Source organism: Hydra vulgaris, chromosome 12 (assembly GCF_038396675.1).
Source record: "Hydra vulgaris chromosome 12, alternate assembly HydraT2T_AEP".
NCBI lineage: Eukaryota > Metazoa > Cnidaria > Hydrozoa > Anthoathecata > Hydridae > Hydra > Hydra vulgaris.
In genome coordinates, this window is record NC_088931.1 from 68,031,093 (window position 1) to 68,055,012 (window position 23,920).

The 23,920-nt window shown below is 27.0% G+C and overlaps 2 protein-coding genes and 1 long non-coding RNA gene across 3 annotated transcripts in view; 1 reads left to right on the forward strand and 2 right to left on the reverse strand.

Moving 5' to 3' along the window:
• Positions 1–353: 353 nt before the first annotated feature.
• LOC136088290 (uncharacterized) lies at positions 354–917 on the reverse strand. Its single transcript, XM_065811980.1, has one exon. It carries the CDS (start codon positions 915–917, stop codon positions 354–356), a length of 564 nt encoding a protein of 187 aa, XP_065668052.1.
• A 439-nt stretch (positions 918–1,356) lies between these two features.
• On the reverse strand, positions 1,357–9,227 carry LOC136088948 (uncharacterized). Its single transcript, XR_010642662.1, has 4 exons — positions 8,812–9,227; positions 4,646–4,815; positions 1,822–1,994; positions 1,357–1,740 (listed from the first exon to the last, which is right to left on the reverse strand). It is a non-coding gene; the product is annotated as an uncharacterized LOC136088948 (long non-coding RNA).
• A 383-nt stretch (positions 9,228–9,610) lies between these two features.
• LOC136088950 (uncharacterized) overlaps positions 9,611–23,920 on the forward strand; it is a 110,091-nt gene continuing 95,781 nt past the window's right edge. The window contains exons 1-4 of the mRNA XM_065814234.1: positions 9,611–9,681; positions 11,858–11,925; positions 19,186–19,355; positions 23,098–23,229. Of these exons, the coding sequence (XP_065670306.1) occupies positions 11,862–11,925; positions 19,186–19,355; positions 23,098–23,229 (366 nt within the window). The 5' untranslated portion in view covers positions 9,611–9,681; positions 11,858–11,861. The remainder of the gene's footprint in view (positions 9,682–11,857; positions 11,926–19,185; positions 19,356–23,097; positions 23,230–23,920) is intronic.

The following is a 23,920-nucleotide window of genomic DNA, read 5'->3' on the forward strand; positions in this document are numbered from 1 at the left end:
TTTCCATATCTTAGGAGCAGTCTTTTTTGCCATACATCCTGATAGACAAACAACAATGAATCATTTAGAGCACTACAACTGTTTTCTGAATTCCCTACTTTAGGTCAAAAATATGTACATGCTTCTGGAAAGTATATTTTCCATTCGTTAATTTTATCCAACAAGCATTCCTGATCTATTAAAGATCTGCAAAGGTTTCGCCTAGCCTTTTCCATATGATTTGCAATGGTTTTAACGGGTGATGCGGAAGTTATCGGACAAAATGAAAACGTCAATAACTTATTTATAAATAAAAAAACAAACTACTATTATATTTTTTTTAAATAAAGCATTTATCTTTTAATAAAAATATATTATTTTTTATATGAAAAAACACCACCATCTGCAATTGATCTCAATTTTGCTCTGATGCCTTTCATATGCGACTGTAAAAAGTTTAAATCAATTTCTTGTAGTTTTAGTTTAATGCGATCAATCAAAACTTGTTCTGTTGAAGCTTGCCAATCTCCCTCGTAAACCTTCTGTGCCAAATGTCCCCAAAAATTTTCAATTGGTCGTGCTTGAGGCATATTTGGGGGATCGGATTCTTTATCAACGTAATAGACATATTGGTCAATCCAATTTAGAGAATCTTTAGAATAATGAGAACTTGCTAAATCTGGCCAAAATAAATAGTTAAAGTCTCCATGATACTTGTGAATAAATGGAAGAAGTCGTTTTTCTAAACATTCATTAGTATAGATTGATGAATTGATCGCTACAGCCTTGGAAATGCGAAACAATGACTCGGACATACCACGGTCAGATAAGGCTATCCACATTAATAATTTTTTTGGAAATTTCTCTTTTCCTATAAAACGAACACTTTCTGGGCATGTCTTTTTGTTGTTTGTGTAGTATCCAGAATTTCCAGGCATGTTGTCCCCTGCAAAACAAAAGCATTTTTCGTCATCGCTATCGCTACATCGCAATCGCTAGAAGCGATTTTGTGTAATAGAGTTGGTTAACTAGTTTCCTGCTTCTTTTCTTTGCCTTTATTTGTTGTTCTATAGTGTATTTTGGAGTCATTTCACGTTTTCTATATTTAATATTCATTTTTTTTAACTGACGACCAATTGTCGATTGATTTACACCGAATTTAATACCTATTTTTCTCTGACTGACCCCTTTTCGATTGTTGACAAGTCTCGTTAATTCGGCTTTCTTTTCTCTAGTCCAGGATGTCGGACGACCAGGGTGCTTTCTATCAGAAAACGATTGAACAGTTTCAAGTCTTTTTAGGTTATCATATATTGTACGAGCAAATCGAGCAAATCCTTCCTTTTCAAAATGATTTACGATTTTTTTTTTTTTTTTATATTAGGTTTATTTACACAAAACATTTTTAGTCGCTTTCGAAAAGATTCTCGTTCAGCTGCATTTAACCTCATTTTAAATAATTGTGTTTCAAATAATAAAGTTTATATTTTATAGAACGTTTATGCCTACGCATAAAACCACAAAAACTAATTATTATGATCAAATAATGAAATTACGATTTGTCCTATAACTTCCGCATCACCCGTTATGACGTGGATAAAAACGCTTGTTAGTTTTCGGAACACTACTTGAAATAAATTCCATCTGAACAAAGGCATCCAGATGACGTCTCATATCTGGAACTGTATTGACACCTTGTTTGACTAGTTCAGCAATTTCATTAATGATATTCTTGGGTAATGCTTGACTAATACTTGCTTCCTAGAAATAAATATTAAATCAAAATCAACACAAAAAAACTGAAAACAAAACTTATTAAACATGTCATATTGTGCTACTTACATTACCAACTTGGTGATTTCTATGCATAGAAATGTCTGGTAAGATTAAAAGATATTTTCTGCGCATTATATTGACATTTCGAGTAGCCAGAGCTGTACGAAGTTTTGCTGACGAATTTCTTCTCAATCAAACCGAATCGTTTTCAATAAAAAATGCAATTGTACAATGTTAAGCTAATGAAATAAAAAAAAAATTATATTGGAAGTTGCTATTGTAATACCTTAAAATCAGGATATTCAATTATTTCTTTTATTGAAATTACAGCAGGACAATTAAACTTCTTTGAATCCTGCAGAATAACTCTTTTTTTTTTGCAAGAATGATCAGTACTCTGTGTATTTCAGAAAATTGAATTATATACAAAAATAAAATATTCTAAAATATATTTATTTCTTCCCATTTAGAAAAGAAAAAAGAAGACTTTAAGAAAACTTAGGTCTGGTCAGTTGCTGGAATCATTTTAAACATCACAAATTAAAATCACAATAACACAGTGTCATTGACATATACAGCTCCACTATAATTTATGCTTTTGTATTTAGCTTTTGGCTTATTATTTAAGCTATTTTGCTTAGCAAAGGCTTTATCTGTCCCATGTTGACAGTCACGAATACTGCATGATGAAAAAACAAAAGGTAATCCTGTATATGGAATTTCTTTTGTCTCGAAATAGATCTTATGAGTTTTCAAAAAATCTTTAAAAAAACAATAATAAAATTATTATTTTCTCTCTCTCCCCCTTCTCTCTCTCTCTCTTAATTTATAACATCAGTGGTGTTTTTCCACTGTTGCAAATTGCTAAAACATTTAATTTAGAAGCTAGAATTGAATGAGACGCACCAGCGCAAGTGTTTATCACACTAAAAGATCATAAACCAAATTTTGAAAATAAACTCCCTTGTAGGCTACTAGTACCTTCAAAAAGTGAACTAAGGCACGTTAGTAAAATTAAATTAGATGAAATAAATAATATTATTCGGAAAAAATTAAATTTGCAACAGTGGAAAAACACCACTGATGTTATAAATTGGTTTTCTAAAATTAGTAATAAAAATGAATGCACATTTATAGAATTTGATATTAATGATTTTTACCCCTCAATTACAGCAGAAATTTTAGATAAAATAATAGAATTTGGAAAAACCCACACTGAAATTACAGACGACACTATTCGTCTTATTAAACATTGCAGAAAAACTTTACTCTATTTTAATAACGAAACATGGAAGAAAAAATTTTAATAACGAAATATTTTAATAACGAAACATGGAAGTTACGACGGAGCAGAAATTTGCAAATTTGTATCAATTAGGCCTGTACCGCGATGATGGCTTAATAATAATGCAAAAAAAATCAGGGCCACAACTTGACAAAGTCAGAAAAAATATTATAGAAATTTTCAAAAACATTGGCTTTCAAATTGAAATAAACATTAATTTAAAAATTGTGAATTTTCTTGATGTTACATTTAACCTCTAGGAAAATTCTTATAGGCCTTATATAAAACCTAATGATGAATTATCATATATTAGTATAAATTCAAATCATCCCCCTAAAATCTTAAAACAAATTCCTATTTCAATTAACAATAGACTAAATCAAAACTCTTCTAATGAAAATATTTTCAACTCTTCCAAACGCGTGTATGAAGATGCTCTTAAAAATAACGAAATTAAAAATTTCGAGCTAAAACTTGAAACAAAAATTGCAAAAAGCGAAACAGAAATAGAAATATAATTTGGTTTAACCCTCCGTACAGCAAAAATGTTTCAACAAACATTGGAAAACCGTTTTTAAAATTAGTTGACAAACATTTTCCTCCCTCTAATAAATTGCACAAAATTTTTAACAGAAACACTATTAAGGTTAGCTATAGCTGTACAAAAAATATTGAAAGAATTATAAAAGGCCATAATTTCGCATTGATTAATAAAAATGAATTTCTCAAAGAAAAAAATACTGAAAACTGTAACTGCAGGCAAAAACTTGACTGCCCTATGAATAGCAAATGCTTATCTAAGAATATTATTTACAAATGCATTGTTTCCTCACAAAACAACCCTGATGAACAATATCTTGGCTTAACCGAGGGCAAATGGAAAAAACAATATGCCAACCACAAACAATCTTTTAAACTTAAAAAATACTCAAAAGAGACTGCTGTCTAAATATATTTGGCAACTAAAAGAAAAAAATATCAATTTTAAATTAAACTGGTCTATCCTAAAAACTGCGCCTGCCAATAATTTACAAAAAATGTATACTATGTTTACAAAAAAAATTTGAAATTAATACTCATTTAGATCAAGAAAATTTATTGAATAAAAAATCTGAATTAATTTCTAAATGCAGACATGAAAATAAGTTGATCAGTCTAAAATTTATCAGTCAAAAACAAATAATCAGTCTAAAAATTATCCTAATTCTAAAGAATTCTTTTCATGATTTTTTAATTATCTAATGTAGTTGATGCAATTTGCTGGTTGCAAAACACTACAGTTATTAAATAATTAATTATAACAACTCCCAACTTCCTTTGAAATAATTTTTCTATAACTTGAATTTTTTTATGTTTAGACATTCTTTCTGATGAACCTACTGATGGTGAAACATTATGTTGAAGATAAAAGATAGATAAGTGTTTTTACTAATTTATATATATATATATATATATATATATATATATATATATATATATATATATATATATATATATATATATATATATATATATATATATATATATATATATATAGAGAGAGAGAGAGAGAGAGAGAGAGAGAGATCTTCACCCTATAAACAATGTAAGTAATAAAATGTAAACCTTTAAAGTCTTTTTCCATGCTTTTTTTGTAAACGACAACATAATGCGTGGTGTGCAACATTTCATGATCTTTTTTTTTGCACAAACATCCACATATGTCGCAAAAATATTATATGTTTCTAAGACTACATTCGGATTAGCAACTTCCGTTGATGTTATTAGGTCAGCATCTATTTAGTGAAAAGAAATTGAAAATAAAAATAAGTACAAAATCAGGTTAAAGATTTTAACAAATAGTTGACAATTACAAATACTAAAGCAACACATATATAAAGAACTGTGACAAATATTGGAAATTAAACTTTATTAACAACAATAACAATATATTCTGAAAAGGGTTATTGGATTTCATGGATATTCACCAATTGTATAATAATAGCAATCATATTATAATATTATTACAACAATTATAACGAGGACAGTTATAATACCTCAAATAATGATAATAGTAACAATAATAGCAATGATAACAACTATATTTATATCACATATAATAATATATATTAATATAAATTTCGATAAGAATTCATGTACAGTAAAGTTTAGATAAAAATATAAGTTTAAATAAGAAATAAAATCATACTATACTATACTATAATTATTATACTATACTTTTATTAGACTATACTTTATTATAAAGTATAGTATATAAAGTTTATATTCTTTACTATTAGTAATACATATAAACTTTTATACTATACTTTATAATAAAGTAGTCTATACGTTATTATAAAGTATAGTATAATTATATAATGCTATACTTTATAATAACGTATAGACTATACTTTATTATAAAGTATAATAGGGTAAAATGGGGCATTAAGCCCCATGGGGCATAATTATAATTACTTATAAACTATATAACTTATAGCTATCTGTGTATGTAATCAATGAGTTAAAATACTAATATTTCTAGAGCAAATTAAGGTAGCAATTTTAGCAAAGTAAAATGGCAGTTAGATGAATGTCTATCATAGCCAGGCAATGATAGATGCCTACAACTCTGTCATATGTAAGCAGATGCCTGCCAACAATGCTTCAATGCATTATGGAGTTGATAAAAAGGCTCTTTTAAGGAGAGTGTGAGGGGAAATACAAGTAAATTCTCATCCAGGGAAGCAAACTGTTTTAACATCTAAACAAGAAGAAGAACTGGCAGACTGCCTTATTGTGTTAGCTGAGTGGGGTTGGGGTTTTAGTAAAGAGGAGGTAAAAGACATAATACATGAATTTGTGAAAGAAAATGGTATTGAAACTCTTTTCATCGATGGTCGACCAAGTAGGGAGTGGTTGTGTGGCTTTTTGCAACGCCATCCGAAAGTAGTCCAAACAAAAACAGAACACCTCAGCAATGCGAGAGCCAAGGCTGAAGATCCTGAGGTCATTAAGAAATGGTTTCAGCTGGTCCAGAAAACTCTACAAGATGCTGGAGTTAGCGGCCTACCAAGTCAAATATTCAACTGCGATGAAACAGGTTTTGTCACTGACCCAAAGACCCAAGTTGTGTTAGCAGAAAAAGGTGCTGCTAGAGTGACCCAGAGCATTGGTGGCTCAGGACGCGAGCAAATAACTGTAAATTGTGCATGCTCTGCAAAAATTGAAAGAAATTTTTGCATTGCATGAAAAAATCTGCATTGTGAGTGGGTTCAGGGTGGCCCTGTTGGAGCTGCCTATACAACAAGTTTGAAGGGCTGGATGGAATCACCTCATTTTTTTTTGCATCTATTAAATGCACAGAAATTCCAGATGGGACTGATATTGAAGCCATGGAATGGATCTGTGAGATTTGCCTACAAACAATGTGAAAGTTCTCAAGTAACTTTCTTCGTTCATTTCACCTCAAGCTAAGTAATAATTTAACGTATAATGTTAAAACAAGGTGATGATTTTTTAAATAAAAAACGCATTGGCATTGACACGAAAAAGTCTTTCCAGGTCTGCGTTTTATTAAAAAGTTCAAAACTCAGTTTGGTTATAGCATAGAGGGCTAACCTCTAGGCTATAGGGGATAAATCAACGAAAACAATGTCGATCTCAATTGATACCAGAATGTTTTTGCCTTTCTTCTTAATTAATAAAATACAATGATTAATTTTTTAGATAGAAAACAATTGTATAAAATGATTAATAGACCATTGCTTATCTACAAGCTGCACTTTACATGAGTTATGGATCAGAATAAATAAATTTAAACAGTACCCTTTTCTTGTTTAAAAACTAAAATGAAAGGCAGAAAGACGTTTTTCTACTCAAAATTTTCTTGGATTCTACAAGTATCTCGCCTTCAACTACCTCTTTAACTAGAAAAGCTTATGGAGAACAAATTTGTCTTGCTGCAGCTTTGCTTAAAAATGATTTCACATATATTTTATTTTGAAATGTTGGTTTCAAGAATATTACTTTTGAAATAATGGTTTTAAAAAACTGTTGATATTTCCTTTCATTGTTATTATTTATAAAGGACTTCCATGAAGCAAAGGAAAAAATATCATAACTTCAATAATGACATTCTCAAAGTAAAAAAGACTAAATTTCTATGTCTTGCCAGACTAAACTTATTTCAGTACGCCTTGCTTTTAAAAAAATGTAGAAAAAAAAAAAATCTAAAATAAAAGGAAACAAACTTTCAAATCACATTTGTGCAATGTTTTGTTTTCACATATAAAATTTTCATCACTATCTCAACTATCCCTTTACAAAAATGCATTTTTTTTGCTTAATGCATCATTATATCGTTAAAGAAAACCAAATCTACAATACTAACTTCTTCAGATCACAAAAACTTTACCGCAACAAGTAATATTATTTGCGCAATGGAAAGAAAAATTTATACTGTTCCTAAAAATAACATAATATATACTTCCAAAAAGAAAATTAATTGCAACAAAATGTGTTAAAAATATTATTATTTTAAAATTATTATATAAATAATTACGAGGAGCGCGTTGAAGCAAAGAAAACAATTTTTTATCTTTACAATCTATTTACAGTAATTATTAACATATACAAAAGATTTAACAGAAATAAATGTTAACATTGAGAAAATATATGCTGCTGATCTTATTGAATATACAGATTATAAAAAAATTTACCAAAATTTAGATATATGGCTAAACAAAAGAAATTAAAATAACTGTTGATTTTTTTTGTTGTTTGCAGGAAAAAGTTTGAAAGTATAACGTAACACACCATTTTTCATTATCTGATATTAAATAGAAATATTGCTGAAAAAAAGACAACTTCCATACGCTTAAATACCATTAGGTATAAAATAACATAATGTTTTCCTGTTTGTATTTTTGCAATGAGAAAAATCAAGAGTGCTGAAATTAAAAATTGCAGATTGAACCTTAAATTGCGTACAGTCTATATCTTTATCTATATCTATATCTTTAAATTGTGTACAGTCTATATGCATATCAGTTTGAGGATGTCCATTCTTGAAAAATATTTTGGGAAATCTTTTTTAATAAATAGGATAATCTCGATAAAGGTCAGATTTTTCAAAAAGTGTCACTAAAAATGCTATTCATGTAAAAAAAATATTATATGTGCTTTTGGAAACTAGTAAAATATGGACCATAACTACCAATGCATGAAGAAAATTATTTAAAAAAAAATTATTTAGTTATTTTATTTAAAACTCAATTACCAGTGCCTTTACAATTTTAATACACAATAGTAAATATGGACTTGTAATATCAAATAATACATTGCACATTCCAATAGATAAAAGGTATTTTAATTATGAAAGATTATTTTATAATTGTTTAGTGTATTAGGTTTTGGTAACTTTGAAATAATAATTGATTTTCAAGTTTTGAGAACTTTTACTTTTATATGTAGAATTATATTTATATTTCTATTGTATTTCTGCATTAGCTTTTTCAAGTCTTTTATTTAATTGTTTATTGTTTTATAATGAAGAAAATAACATAAATTAATAAATAAATTGAATGAACAACATATTTTTATCTATTATATTAGGATAACATATTTTGAAATTATTCTTTTTTTTTTTTAAACTTTTAAGATGATATAAAAAAATAAGAGGTGTTTTTTTTTGACAATTTAGATTGTTAACAATATGCAGTGTTGTTTTATATTATTTTCTTTTTTATCTATCAAAAGTTGTTGGTTATTTATTCTGTTTAAATCTAACTTACCACTTTTTGCATTAACTTTTATAAATACTTTACTGAATTACTGAGACTGTGGGCTAACATAAGTTAATGAGTTGAAGTGTTAACTTTTTCTGAGCTCCAATTTTCATTAAAAATGTATCCGTTCGTCCAATATATAGAAATTAAGAAGATTTGACCAAAACAAAGTATTATTTTATATTACTTTTTAAAAGTCCTATCTCCCTTTTTTTGTATTAACGTTGTTGTAACATAAATATGAAGAACAAAACCACTTTATAGTGTTAATATCTTTGTAATACTAGTTATTTCAACAAAAAATATCCAATATTCGTCTATGAAAGTTGTTTACAAAAGATAAAACGACGAAATTTATAAAACGTCTTATAATTAATAAAACATAACCGCCATTTTGTTCATTTATCCCCTATTAAAAAGTCATATACTAAAACCGCACGCTGTGAAAGTCCTTAATATTTGCAAATTCTTTTGGTGCACTTATGCCAGTTCGCACTTATCCCAGATTTTGCAACTACTTCGCATTAATGTCAGTTTGGACTTATGCAAATCCCAGTTCAAACTTATGCCATTCGCACTTATGCCATTTTGCACTTATGAAATTCTCACTAATTTCAGTTCGCACTTATTCAGCACTGATCTCAAAATATAACTATTTTATTTCAAAATATAACTATTTTTTCATAACTTATTCAGCACTGATCTGAAAATATAGTTATATTTTGAGATTATTCAGCGTTTATTATCAGCGTTATTCAGTCGCCCCCGAAATTGATATTTTTCTAACGCTGACGTCTGAAGTCTCTCTAAGTTTGTGACGTTTTCAGATTGCGTGATCAGCAGTGATTTGTTTAAAAAAATTGAAAATAGTAAAAGGTTTTTAATTTACCGATTTAATTTGGATAGACAAATTGTTTTTTAAATGCCATATAGGTTGAACTAACTAAATAATTATTTATAATGTAAACTTAAATGAGTTATATAAATAAATTAATTAGGATATAAATATGATATTTAGAAATTAATATAAATATAAAGTTCATTATCATTTTTATCGCCAGATTTGATATTATTATTGTTATTACAACAATTAATGTTATGATTATTGTTATTACTATTAATATATAAGAAATCTTAATATTTGTCTTTGAAAGATGAAACACAAATAAAGATTTTAATAGTGTTAACTATTGACAGTTAACACTATTAAAATCTATTTTTTTTCAAATTAATTAAATAGCTAAGAATGTTAACAGTAAAAAAACCAAAAGTAAACAGGCAACAGTAAAACCCAAGTAAACAGGCAACAACCTGTTTACTTGGGTTTTGGTATAAGGATCAAACAATATTTTTATGGTGGCAGTAAATATTAATTTTGTAAATATCATATTCATATATATGTTATATCATTGTATTATATATATATATTATATCATTATATTAGTTTTATATAAGCAATGATATACAGCTAGGAAAAATTCATTCACCATTCTTATTCTGTTTCTACATACATAAAATGATCACTAATATCACAAATCTGCATATTTGATATAACATAGGTGACATTTTTATGAATCTCTTGTCATATGCTGATGATGCTATGGTCCTATTTGCACTGTCTTGATATGCTTTAAAAAATTATTAAGTGCAGTAAATGTTGAAGCCAAATATTATGCAAAGAAAACATTGTGCATAGTGTTTAATCCATAACAAGTAAAATGTAAGATTGTTTCAGACAACTGACCATTATTTACTTTAGGAGTTTGTGATTTAGTTTTTATTGACAAAGTTAATTATCTGAGACACAATCAAAGATAATCTAATGGATGATACAGATACAAATAGAGAGGTTAAATGTTTATATGCTCATACAAATGTTCTTGTTAGACAAATAAAGAGATCTTCAGTTTGGGTAAAAACACAGTTTTTTAAGACCTTCTGCTACCCTTGTTTGTATTATGCAGCTCTATGTCATAATTTTAATATATATAAAAAAATTCAAATCTATTATCTTGTTACAAGGAGCACATTGAAATCTTTAATCACTATAGTAAGTATTCAGGTGTTAAAAATATGTTTTTGAATCTAGACTTTATTATTTTTACATTATTTTTTATTATTTAATTGCAGACACAGTCTCAAAAATCATCTATTTCTTTGTACCAGTTGGGATTGACCATATCCTAATTATCCATAATCACATGCAATATCAATTATTTTAAAGTAGTTTATAGAAGCAATAGACTTAATGGCAGTATACTACTTTGCATTTATTATTAAGCTTTTGGTGCTAAATAATTATTTTGAAGAAACTCTTGAAAGCTTCTTTTCGCATCCAATCAAGAAAGTTTATACATATAGTGGATAAACTATATAATAATAAGAAATAAAAAAATGTTTAACTTTGTAAATTCAAAGAATGTCTTATTTAACTCAATAAGTCATTCTTTTTAATAAACAATTCTCTTCTGGAGATCTATTTGTCATTATAGGCTAATTAACACAAATTAATTAACAAATGTTGATGAATTCTCAAGGCGTACTATGTGATTTATTGTTGTTTTGTAATTGATGACAATGACATTTCACTAAGCTTTTTTTATTATTTGGAATGCCAGCTTTTATACACTTGGATTGAGCCATACATTTTATATCAAAGTTTATGCCTCAATCCAAGTGCAAGATATATTCCTCCAATTACAGGTGTAAACAGGAATCATATGAATGACACTGATGATCTTTTGCTTAAGTCTTTCAAATTAATGTCACATTGATGAAATTATTCTAGTCTCATTTTACCAGAGCCTAAAAAAACATCAATTATAGAATTTGTTTTTTGACATTCATGATTATAACAAAACACTCGTATTCTATTTTTACCAAGTCTTTATAAGACATAAATTGAAAAATCCATACTGTGGTCTCTACCTAAAATTCTACTATATTTATAACAAATATCTTGAAGATAATTTTAATTGCTTATGTCATTTCATATTTATATTGAAATATTAGTATTGCTATAAATATAAATCAATGGTTTTTTTTGTTTTAGACATATGCAGATGACGAAAGTATTTATTCTTATTCTTATGCATATTGCTACGGAAATAGTATCTGAAAGTATGTTTTCTTATGCTTCTTGAATTAGAAGATCTTTTATACTTTTTAAATAATACTGGTCATCATGATCATCCTTGATTTTATACTTTTTATAAATTACTTGTCATTATGGTCATCACCATGATCATTATTAACATTATCTCAATCATGATCACGATCACATAGTAATGATGATGATCATGGTGTTGGTTGTCATCATCGTGGTGATGATAATGATGATCAAGATGATAATCATGGTGATAATGGTAATGATTACGGTGATGATGATATCATCATCAACACAATCAGTATCATTGCTAATAATACTAGTTATTATCGTCACCATGATCATTATCAACATTATCACTTTCATTATCGCATTGTGATCATGATTGTGATTATCTTCATTGTCATGGTGATGATGATGATCATAGTCATGATTATGATCATGATGAAGATTATGATGATGATGATCATGGTCATGATGAAAATCATGATAATGGTGATAATATTCATGGTTATAATGATGATCATTATCATGATGACCATTATGATATTGATAATGATCATCATTGATTATGATCTTTTTTATGATCGTGATGATGATGAATATAATTATTATCATATGATCATGTTGATAATGATCATGATGATGATCATGGTTTTGATGATGATCATGATTCTGATCATGATCATGATGATAATGATGATGATAATCATGATCATGATTATGATGATCATAATTATTAGTATGATGATGATCATGATGTTTTTGATGATGATGATCATGATGATGATTATATTGATGGTCATGATTATGATGTTTATCATGCTGTTTATCATGATCATGGTTATGGTGATGATGATCATATTATGGTGCTAATGATGATGATCATGATCATGATGATGATTATAATGATTATGACATTGATCATGATCACTATCATTATAATTATTATGATAGTCATCATGATAATTATAATGATTATCATGATAGCGATCACTATCATGATAATCATTATGGTTATCATGATAGTGATCATGATAATCATAATGATTATCGTGATAGTGATCACTATCATAATAATCATTATGATGATGATGTTCATTATCAACATGATGATAATCATGATGATGATCATCATTTTCATGATCGTAATAATCATGATAATGATGATGATCATGATTGACTCTTAAAAATATTGTTGTTTTATTTTTATATAGTGATTGATTTTATCATTTGACAGATGTTCATTAAAAGTATGTATGCTTTATATAAGCTAGCCTGTATATAAAATACATTTCTTATATTTAACTATGTAATGCCTAAGCATTACATAGTTAAAGATAAGTTTAACCTGTTTATTTTTAGGTTTTAGTGTGACTAATATTATTTACTAGCTTACTGAAACCAAAAAAATACAGTTCTTTGAGATAGAGAGAGTTTGATTATTTGGAAAAAATACAACTTTGTGATGGAACTTAAAGTTTCATGCTCTTTGGCAATTATTTGGCATCATTTTATTATTTAAATCAAGAAAAAACCGTTAAAAAACCATTGAAAAATAGAAAATACAAAAATTAACGGAAGAAAACAATGACAAAGTAATAGAATGATTACTGTCATCAAAACAAACAATTTTTTAATTAGGAAATCGCTTAATCACCCATTTTAAAAAGAGTGAGAAGAAACTTGTTTTGATGCCTGCACTTGGATACCATTTCACTCTTTTGGTTAGGAGATTTTGATTTTTGGAAAATAGAATTTCATATTTTTCGTTTATGCATAGTTTATGCATAGTGCAGGACTTTATGTTTGGGTTGTAAGCATTGCACTGCTTAATTATTTTCCATTTAACAACTGGGTTTAAATTTGCATCTTTTAATTTCCAAAATTCTTTTGATAGTTCAGTGCCATTTTTGTATTTGAGAATTTTAAATGATATTATATGGTTCTAATTTTCAATGGTGTTTCACTTATACTGATGTAGATTTTGTTGACAGGAATGTTAGTAGGGCTGTTGGAACTTATATCAGCTTGGTATACAATATTTTTTGTTAAGCATTGGTTTGATAAAGGGCAGCTAATTTTATTAAAGGCACTTGCAGTTGGTTTTTAGTGGAATTTTTTTGTTGTTCATAAATTGTTGGTTGTGTGCATTCAGAATAGGTTTCATATATATGTATATATATATATATATATATATATATATATATATATATATATATATATATATATATATATATATATATATATATATATATATTTAAATGATATTATATGGTTCTAATTTTCAATGGTGTTTCACTTATACTGATGTAGATTTTGTTGACAGGAATGTTAGTAGGGCTGTTGGAACTTATATCAGCTTGGTATACAATATTTTTTGTTAAGCATTGGTTTGATAAAGGGCAGCTAATTTTATTAAAGGCACTTGCAGTTGGTTTTTAGTTGAATTTTTTTGTTGTTCATAAATTGTTGGTTGTGTGCATTCAGAATAGGTTTCATATATATGTATATATATATATATATATATATATATATATATATATATATATATATATATATATATATATATATATATTATATATATATATATACACATATGTATAAATATATCTATCTATTTTTAACGTAACCGAGATGTAAGATTTTACGTAACAATACGTAGCACTGTAACATAACACTACGCACAAAATGTTATGTAACAACATGTAACATTTTGACCTAATGACACATAACATTGTTACCTATGGTATCTTTCTATTTAATTTTTTTTTGTTAATTCATGTGTACATTTATTTATATGGAGAGAGAGAGAGAGAGCTATATATAGAGAGAGATAGAAGGAGAGATGTAAAAGAAAACTATGATTTACTAATAGAGTGAAGTCAGAGAGATAGATTAGAGAGTGTAGTCAGTTATTGCACAGAAAGTGCTCACTATATACATAATTGGCTAAAGCTAATCATGTATATAATACATTGACTTATATCATTAGAAAGGTTGACATTTTATATCCATTTGCTTGCGGGTTTATAAAAACTTGTGAAGTATTTTGCTAGTATTATTGAAAAAAAAAAACAAACCATAATGTAACGCAACAAAATCTAGATATGAGACATGGTTAAAATACGTAACTAATTAAGACGAATCTATTTTACAATATAATAAATAATGATAATTAGCAGTTTTAAAAAATATATTTTTTAGTTATTAATTTCTCGACAAATGCATTGTTAAAAACTGTAACTCATGAGTTACACAACAATTAATTTTTAGTTATTTAACAAAATTGTTATATTAACAATATAATTTATATATTTGATTATTTATGTATTTGATTAATGAAAATGCAATAATGGTATTTAAAACTATTGTAATTAAAAAATTAAAAAAAAAATTAACCCATGGTTGTGGGTTAGTTTTTAAAAAAGACTTCTTAAAGGTAAATACAACTTTTAGAGCTTTAAAAGTTGTATTTACCTTAAAAAAAAAATGTACATTTAAAAGTTAAAATAACTTACGGTACTTATGGACAAATAGCCTGACTCGCAACGGAGTGCTGCTACATCTACTATCTTTTAGCCTGACTTGCAAGGAAGAGCTGCTACATCGACTGGGGGTTTGGTTGGGGCAGGCAGTCTATCAATTAATAAAAAAAATAATTCGGGTCTTGCATTATAATTTTTACTTTTTGTCAACTAAATACATACATATATAGTATATATGTATTTATATATATAGTATATATTTTGTCAACTAAATATATATATATATATATATATATATATATATATATATATATATATATATATATATATATATATATATATATATATATATATATATATATATATATATATATATATATATATATATATATATATATATATATATAGTTGCATTTGGGAGTATGGAAGGAAAAAAATGATTCTTAAAATATGTTTTTATTTTTATTTTTTTTACTGTAAATCATGTGCGGAGTGTTGCTACATCGACTATCTTATAGCCTGACTCGCAACAAAGTGCTGCTACATCGACTGACAAATAACCTGACTCGCAACGGAGTGCTGCTACATCGACTGAGAGTTTGGTTGGGGCAGGCAGTCTATCAATTAATAAAAAATTCCGGTCTTGCATTATAATTTTTACTTTTTATCAACTAAATACATGTATATAGTATATATGAATTTATATATATAGTATATATTTTGTCAACTAAATATATATATATATATATATATATATAATATATATATATATATATATATATATATATATATATATATATATATATATATATAAATATATATATATATATATATATATAGCTAAATGTTTTAAAAACATTCTGAATGTTTTTAAAAACATTTTGGTCAATTAAATTTGCGTTTTTTGCGGTTTTTTTAAAAAAGGATTAATTTGTAATTAAATTAATGGTTTTTACTTTCTGACAACACCCAAATGTTGGACGAAAGTCAAAAGTAATTGAAAGTGACATATTTGTTGGCATAAGAATCGTTTTTTTCCTTCCGTACTCCCAAATTAAACAATCTCTCTCTCTCTCTCTCTCTCTCTCTCTCTCTCTCTCTTTCTCTCTCTCTCTCTCTCTCTCTCTCTCTCTCTCTCTCTCTCTCTCTCTCTCTCTATATATATATATATATATATATATATATATATATATATATATATATATATATATATATAAATATAAATATAAATATATATATATATATATATATATATATATATATATATATATATATATATATATATATATATATATACATATACATATACTGTTGCATGGTCCTCTTTAAGTTTTTACCATATAATGTCAGTTTTAGGTTTTTTTTAAAAAAAATTAATTTTAAATTATATTTGCCGGAATATTATAAAATGTATTTACCGGAAAAACTTTTTATTTTTTTTTATTTTTCTATTATTTGGTAGACTGCTTACCCCAACTAAACCCTCAGTCAATGTAGCAGCACTCTGTTGCTAGTCAGGCTATAAGATAGTTGATGTAGCAACACTCCATTGCAAGTTAGGCTATAAGATAGTCGATGTGGCATTACTCCGCAAATGTTTTACAATAAAAAAACAAAATTAAAAATATTCAGAATGTTTTTATTTTAAAAAAATAAAATAAAAACATTCAGAATGTTTCAAAAAACATTGTGGTCTTTTAATTTGCATTTTTCTGGTGTTTAAAAAAAACATTAAATTTAAGTAGTTTCCTTAATTAAATTAATAATGTTTGTTATAATCTAACCTTAATTTTGTCAGTCTAATAACCTTAGACAAGTGAAGAACTGTTTTTTACCACAAACTGTATATCTAAGCCATAAGCTGTATATTCTGCAACTCATCAACTTTACCATAAGCTGTATATTGTGCAACTAATCATATAGGATTCTTGTTTGATCTTACACCTATAAAAAATAAGTGAGCCTTAAAGCTGCTGCCCTATAACACTACCTACATAAGCATGCCCTAATAAAAAATTAACTCTCAGCAATTCCATGGGCCTCAAAGATATGACTTGTCATATAATTGTGTTCAAATTTGCATTTGTTGTAATCAATTGCAAATGAATTTGCGTTGGACCTGTTTAAAGTGTCTAAACATCTGCTTTGCCTATCTACATCAACAAATGCATCCTATAAGTATTTAAAAATAGTTATAAAACCATTTTGCTGAAATTGCCAAAAAGACAACAAAATTTAATTTCAGGCAAAAAGATTGGCACTACAGTTGATCTACTTACATCACTCTCAGTTGCTTGATTGGGTGAGCCTTCGTTATTGAGCAGATTTACAGTTTCTCGCTGTAGCTGTTAAATTGACCATAAAAGACATTTAGTCTCTTTTCTGATTCTAATGAGCTCACCTATACAACATAATTTACAATTAAAAAAAAAACGTAAAAACTACCAGCATGATCATCACAATTATTCATAAATTGAAATCATAAAAATTACATACTATTAGATTCCTGCAACACCTTTGTTTGGTTATTGATAGCTGCAACTGAAACCAATGCAGGAAAATGTATGTAAAGACTTTTGAAATAAATAGACAACAAGAACAACGAAGATGAAATTGATCAAGTGTAAGAATATATACAGTAAAATCTCTCTAATTCGAATTTTATGGGGAAAAATAAAAGTTCCAATTAGAGAGATTTTCGAATTATAGAAAGTTGATTTTTCTTAAACACATTTCATGGTGACTTTGCATTTAATCGAATTATGGAGGTTTTCGAATTAAGGAGATTCGAATTAGAGAGATTGTACTGTATTACCTATAAAGCTAGGGCATAAATCATTCATCATGATCATGATTATGATCATTATTATCTTTATGATTTTAATCATGATCATGATCAAGATTGTTATGATGATCATTATGACCATCATCATGATTATGATTATGATGATAATCATGATCATTGATGATCAAAATGATCATTTTTTTGATCATCATGATCAACTTTATTATCATCATCATGGTTATTGCCATATTCATGCTCATCATCATCATCATCATTGTCATCATCATCATCATCATGATCTTCATAATTATCATTATGATATTCATCATCATCATCATGGTTTTCATCATGATCATGATTATGATCAATATCATGATCATGATCATGATCATCATCACCATCATCATCATAATGACAATCATAATAATAATCATCATGATCATGAATATGATGAATTTAAGCCAATACTCACATATAACTCAAAGTTTATTAGTAACCCTTAGTAAGAAAATTTGTAAATTACTTTGGCAGTTTCAAGAAAAAAGACATTAAGAGAAAGCTTATGTAATGCTGTGTAGGTCAAGAAATCCATAGGTTTTAAAAAGTTTATAATACAAGATTTTTTTGACATTTGATGAGTTAGATTCTAAGTGATGATTATTTTAGTTTGTTATTATTATAGTATATTGTTAAAGTTATAGTTAAGTTTATTATAAGTATTATATGTTATAAGTCATATATTAAGTCATATAAATATTATATGTTATTATAAGTGCTCTATATTATTATAGTTATTATAAAAGTTGTTTTTATACAGTTAAACATGCATTTTCTCCCAGCCATATCTTTGGTACTATTCTCTATTCTATTAAAATTTGAATGTAACATTGCACAGGCAATATTTCTGATACTTAAGAGTTTCCTGCATAGTTTTCAGAAATTTCAATTAGGAAAAAAATTTTTTTTATTTAAACAATAGTCTATCATATTTATATCTTTAGATTGTACTAATCGAACACCACTTGGAATGAGAAATGGATTCATAAAAGCTAATCAACTTACTGCTTCATCAGTAATTAGTAATCTGGAAACATACAACCCTAATCTGGCGAGGCTAAATAATAAAGAGTGTTGGTGTCCAAATGAATACGGATTGTCATCATGGTATCAGGTAAAACCTAAAGTTAATTATAAATTTTTCAATTAGGTTTTTGACCTTCTTGTACTATGGCTGACATGCAAACAGCTGTTGCTGAAAGATTCTAATGTGCATGATGTAGAAGGAGGCGGCAAAGCAAAGTCTAATGTTTTTGACATATCTAAAGCTTTCGAAAACATTTTGAAATCAAAAAATCAGTGCATTTATTGGGAACTCGAGGGAGAATTGAATTATTTTGTTAATCTCAAAAGTTGATTTTATTAATTTTATTAGTGCTGTCAATCTTTTTCAAAATTATTTTTTATATTTAAAAGGTTAGATATATTTTAGTGATACCCTCTTTGTAAAACCTTTCGAAAAAAATAAAAAACATCAACTAGAAGCTGTATCTCCAATTTAAAACATCTGTGTGACTATGAAAACTGGTTTAGAAACCATATATCAAATCCATTGCAAAATTAGCATCTGCTATGGTTGCATCTGTTGCTACTTTAAGCATGATGCAACCATAGTGGTTGCATCATGCTTACCACTTTCATACTGCAGATTTTATTCTTTATCTCTAAAAGTCTCAAGTCCGTCCTGTATGCAATACTGTTGCCATATGAGTCAGTGTTTTTTAAAAGGGCTGATTCGCTCAAAACTCGTTTCTGAGAAAACTAAAAAAAACTCTTTTTATCTTTAATAATTAGTTATATAGAAATTGTGTAATACATTTTCAAAATATGTATGCAAGAGTAATATCTTAGATAATCTACAATTTGATAATTATTATAACATTTCGTTTGTTAATAATTAACGTATCGAATTTTGAAAAATTGGCTTTTTAAAAAAAATCAAGTATTTCAGGTAGGAAAAATAATTAAAACTCCTTAAGAACTATTATGTACTTTAAAACAATGTTTTAATGCGTCAGTAATAAATATAATACATATATATGAATTAATAACTAAAATACCTATTAGTAAGCATCAAGTCTTAGCATTTTATTCTAGATTTTCCTCAAAGTCAGTGTCAGGGAGATTATCACTTTCATTAGTTGGCCAGGAGTACCGCTCGTTATAAAATTTGTTAAATTCATCAGGAATGAATTTTTTTAATTTTTTACTGTCTTCCACCTTTATTTTTTTCAGTGTAACTTTGCCACTTAGATAAGCTAAACTATCCACCTGTGGTCGAGTACCTGTATGTTTGGACATAAAAAAATTATGACAGACCAAATCATGAATATTGGTGAATGACTTAATGTTGCCTTTTTTATCATTCTTATGTGCAAAACGAAACAGGTTATTAATAGAAAAGTGAATATTCCTTTCTTTTGGGTTATTTTTACCCTTGGTTTTCTGAAGAAATTTTTGAAGAAATGCAAGATTCCTATCGCAAGCGAGGAAACTGTATAGGGTTTGATTTTTATTTTGTCCACTACAGTTGTCACAAAACAAACATAATATATTATACTTTGGTGGAACTGAGATCAAAAAATCATTTAAAAAAGTCATAACCTCATTAGGCCCTTTTCTTCCTTGACTTTCATGATACATGTATACATGATTTTTTTCTTCTTTAATGTTATGAATAAAAAAAACATTGAATGATAGATGTCTCATGTAGTTAAGTTTTTGAACAGGTATGCTTATCGTCTTTATTTTGTCAAATTACAATAATAGAACATGCTCCTCTTTTGAGCCATCTTCTGATGTTTCATGTTTTTACTCCTGCAGTTTTTTAATCAGCCTGTGCTGCTCTTTTAGCTACATTATTGAGATTTGGTGATTTCAATTTAAGATTTGATTCTTTGCACTTGCAACAAGTGTCCGCTTGTGGGCGCCAAATCCAAAAGTTAAAATTTATTTTAAAATGGTTCCAGTAAAAAGACTTGCTCACTTTTAAATCAGAAATTTATCACATTGTCTTTATATTTAAACTTACATTGAGGAAATATACTTTTTGGCCTGAATAATGTGATTCCATGAGTGGAAATGATCTTATGTGATTACTAACAATGTCATAAACATTCTGAGAAAGATAATTAGTAATACCTTTTCCTCTTTTATCTTTAGGGGTTATTCCAATAACCTTAAGGTTTCTTATTTTCCGTAATCGTTTTCACTAATACTTAGGACAGATAAAAATGCACTGCAACTTATCTCTATGCATACATTGCCTAGAACCACATGATAGGAAAAGCTATTTGGCTGCTTTGGTTTTTTAAGATCCTTTTGATGTGGCACCTTTTTTTTAACTCTAGTGACATCTGTTAATCCTTGAATATAAAAATCTTGTTTGTCTTTGCTTTTTATATCATAACATTTGGAAAAAATCCGTACAGTAGCCTCTCCAAAGTTGTCTAAACACTTTTTATTGCACCTTTAAAAAGAAATCAGAAAAATTAATGTACAATTAATACAAGCTAGAAAACATTTTTTAATAAAATACACAGCATTTCTATAATCTTAAACACAGAGCAACATTGCTGCAAAGGTTTTAGTGAAATAGACCAAATCATTTTAAGAGTTTTTGACTTTTTAGTGCCTATGTTATACTCTCAAGAACTATATAGGCCTAGGCTTACTATAACAAGATTTATCTATTCAGTGTTTGTTATCTATCTGTATAACAAGATTATCTGTTCAGTGATGTTATCTATCTGGATAAAAAATCATAATTTTTTTAAAAAGGGCGTATTTGAAACAAATTCACCTTTTTAATAAAAATCAAAAACTTTCAGGTGGCTTCATTTGCATAAGAAGATAAAATTTAAACACATTTTTAACATAAACTGATGAAGCTATCATAGAAGAATACAAAACACACAAAAAGCGAATTTCAAAAAAAATGTCAAATCAGCCTTCTTAAAAAACACTGATTCATATCTGGAATATATCTTCAAACTATGCTTTCTTTTTTAGACAAGATGCAAAATCATATTGTAAACATAGTTGGACCTACTCGTGCAACCAATTTTCAACCATTATCACATTGTGGTAATGTTGCTTCTCTTTTTTCTAAATATACTATAAAAGGCGCTGCTCTAAAGAGCTAGTGTCTCTTGACACTAGCTCTATATAGCAGCAAAGAATGAATTTTAGTGCCATCTACAAAAATTCATTCTTTTATTGTGATTGTTCCTAAGTACTCCAAAAGTTCTTAATTGTCTAGTCTTTTTCCTCGAACATCAGTTCTTTGGAATTCGTTCCCTTCATCTTGTTTTCCTGATTTATATAATTAGTAATCTTTTAAGTTGTCTGTTATCTTGCATTATAAACTTCATCTTTTGTCTTCCAGTAACTTCCAACTCTAATGGTGATTGTTTGCAATCATTTGATATATTAAGACCTTTTCTGGGTAATATTTCTTCTTATATTTTAACTTTTATAACTTATGTTTTAAAGCCTATTTTGTTAAATATGTAAAAATAAATATATTTACAATCAATTTATTTATGAAAAAATATAAATATATTTAAATAAGTTACAAAGTAAAGTGTGATATCGATTAAACGGACTGAGAAGGTAAAGTTTAGTAAAAATATTATTTATTGAAATACATTTTAAGCAATAGTCACTTATATGCCAAACATTAAGTAATTATAAACTATAAATTAAAAATTGTAAAAGTTAAACATAAAATAATAAAAAGAAACAAAATGAAAAAGAAATATTATTTTAACTATATCATTCACTATTATTAGACTTATATAGCATACTGTTATTATAATTACTTGTTTTGTTTAAACTTGTTTTTTTATGCTTAGGTTCAATTTGAAAAAGTAACAACTGTTAATGGTATTGCACTTCAAGGTGATGGAAACACTCCGAAGAACTACATAAAAAAGTTTTCTTTAAATTATTCTCTCACAGAAAATGGCGACTTTGTTGATGGCCAGGTTTTGATACATTTTTGATTTAAAAAATTTTGTTCATATAATTAATATAAATTTATAAAATATTTCATTTTAAAAATACTTTGTTTTTGTAAAAAATTCCCTTTTTCTCAAACATTTTTAAAAGGAGATCAACACAAAAATAAAGTTTAGTTTTAATTATAATGCTAATGAAAGATATATTTCTATATGAAGCTAAAATGTATATTTTTATAGTCTTCTAAAATTTTAATAATTAAAAATGTAAAATTTACTAAATTATATTAAATGATTTCTTACTTTCATCAGTCTTTCATGGGTGCTTTACAATAAAACAATGGCAGCGGATTAAAAGTACAATTATCTAAGCAAAACCATACAGTTTGTAAAATAACACATTTAATAGTCCAATAAATACAAATTAAAAGTATTTCATCTTTTTGAAACTTGAGCTTCTTGTTAAAAACTTATTTCTATAACTTTTTTTAATATTATATCTCTATCAAGATATTGTAAAAAATCATTTCCATTGAATTACTCTATTTCACATTAACCTTGTTTTTTAGAATTTGTTGATTTATTAAGCTCTTGATAATGTCTTGAAACTAAAAGTCTTCTAAATTAATTTGATACTTAACTTTGATAAGTTTTAATTGTATTCTTTTTGATACAGTTAGTTTTAATTTAAACTTTACAGTATGACAATTCTCTATAC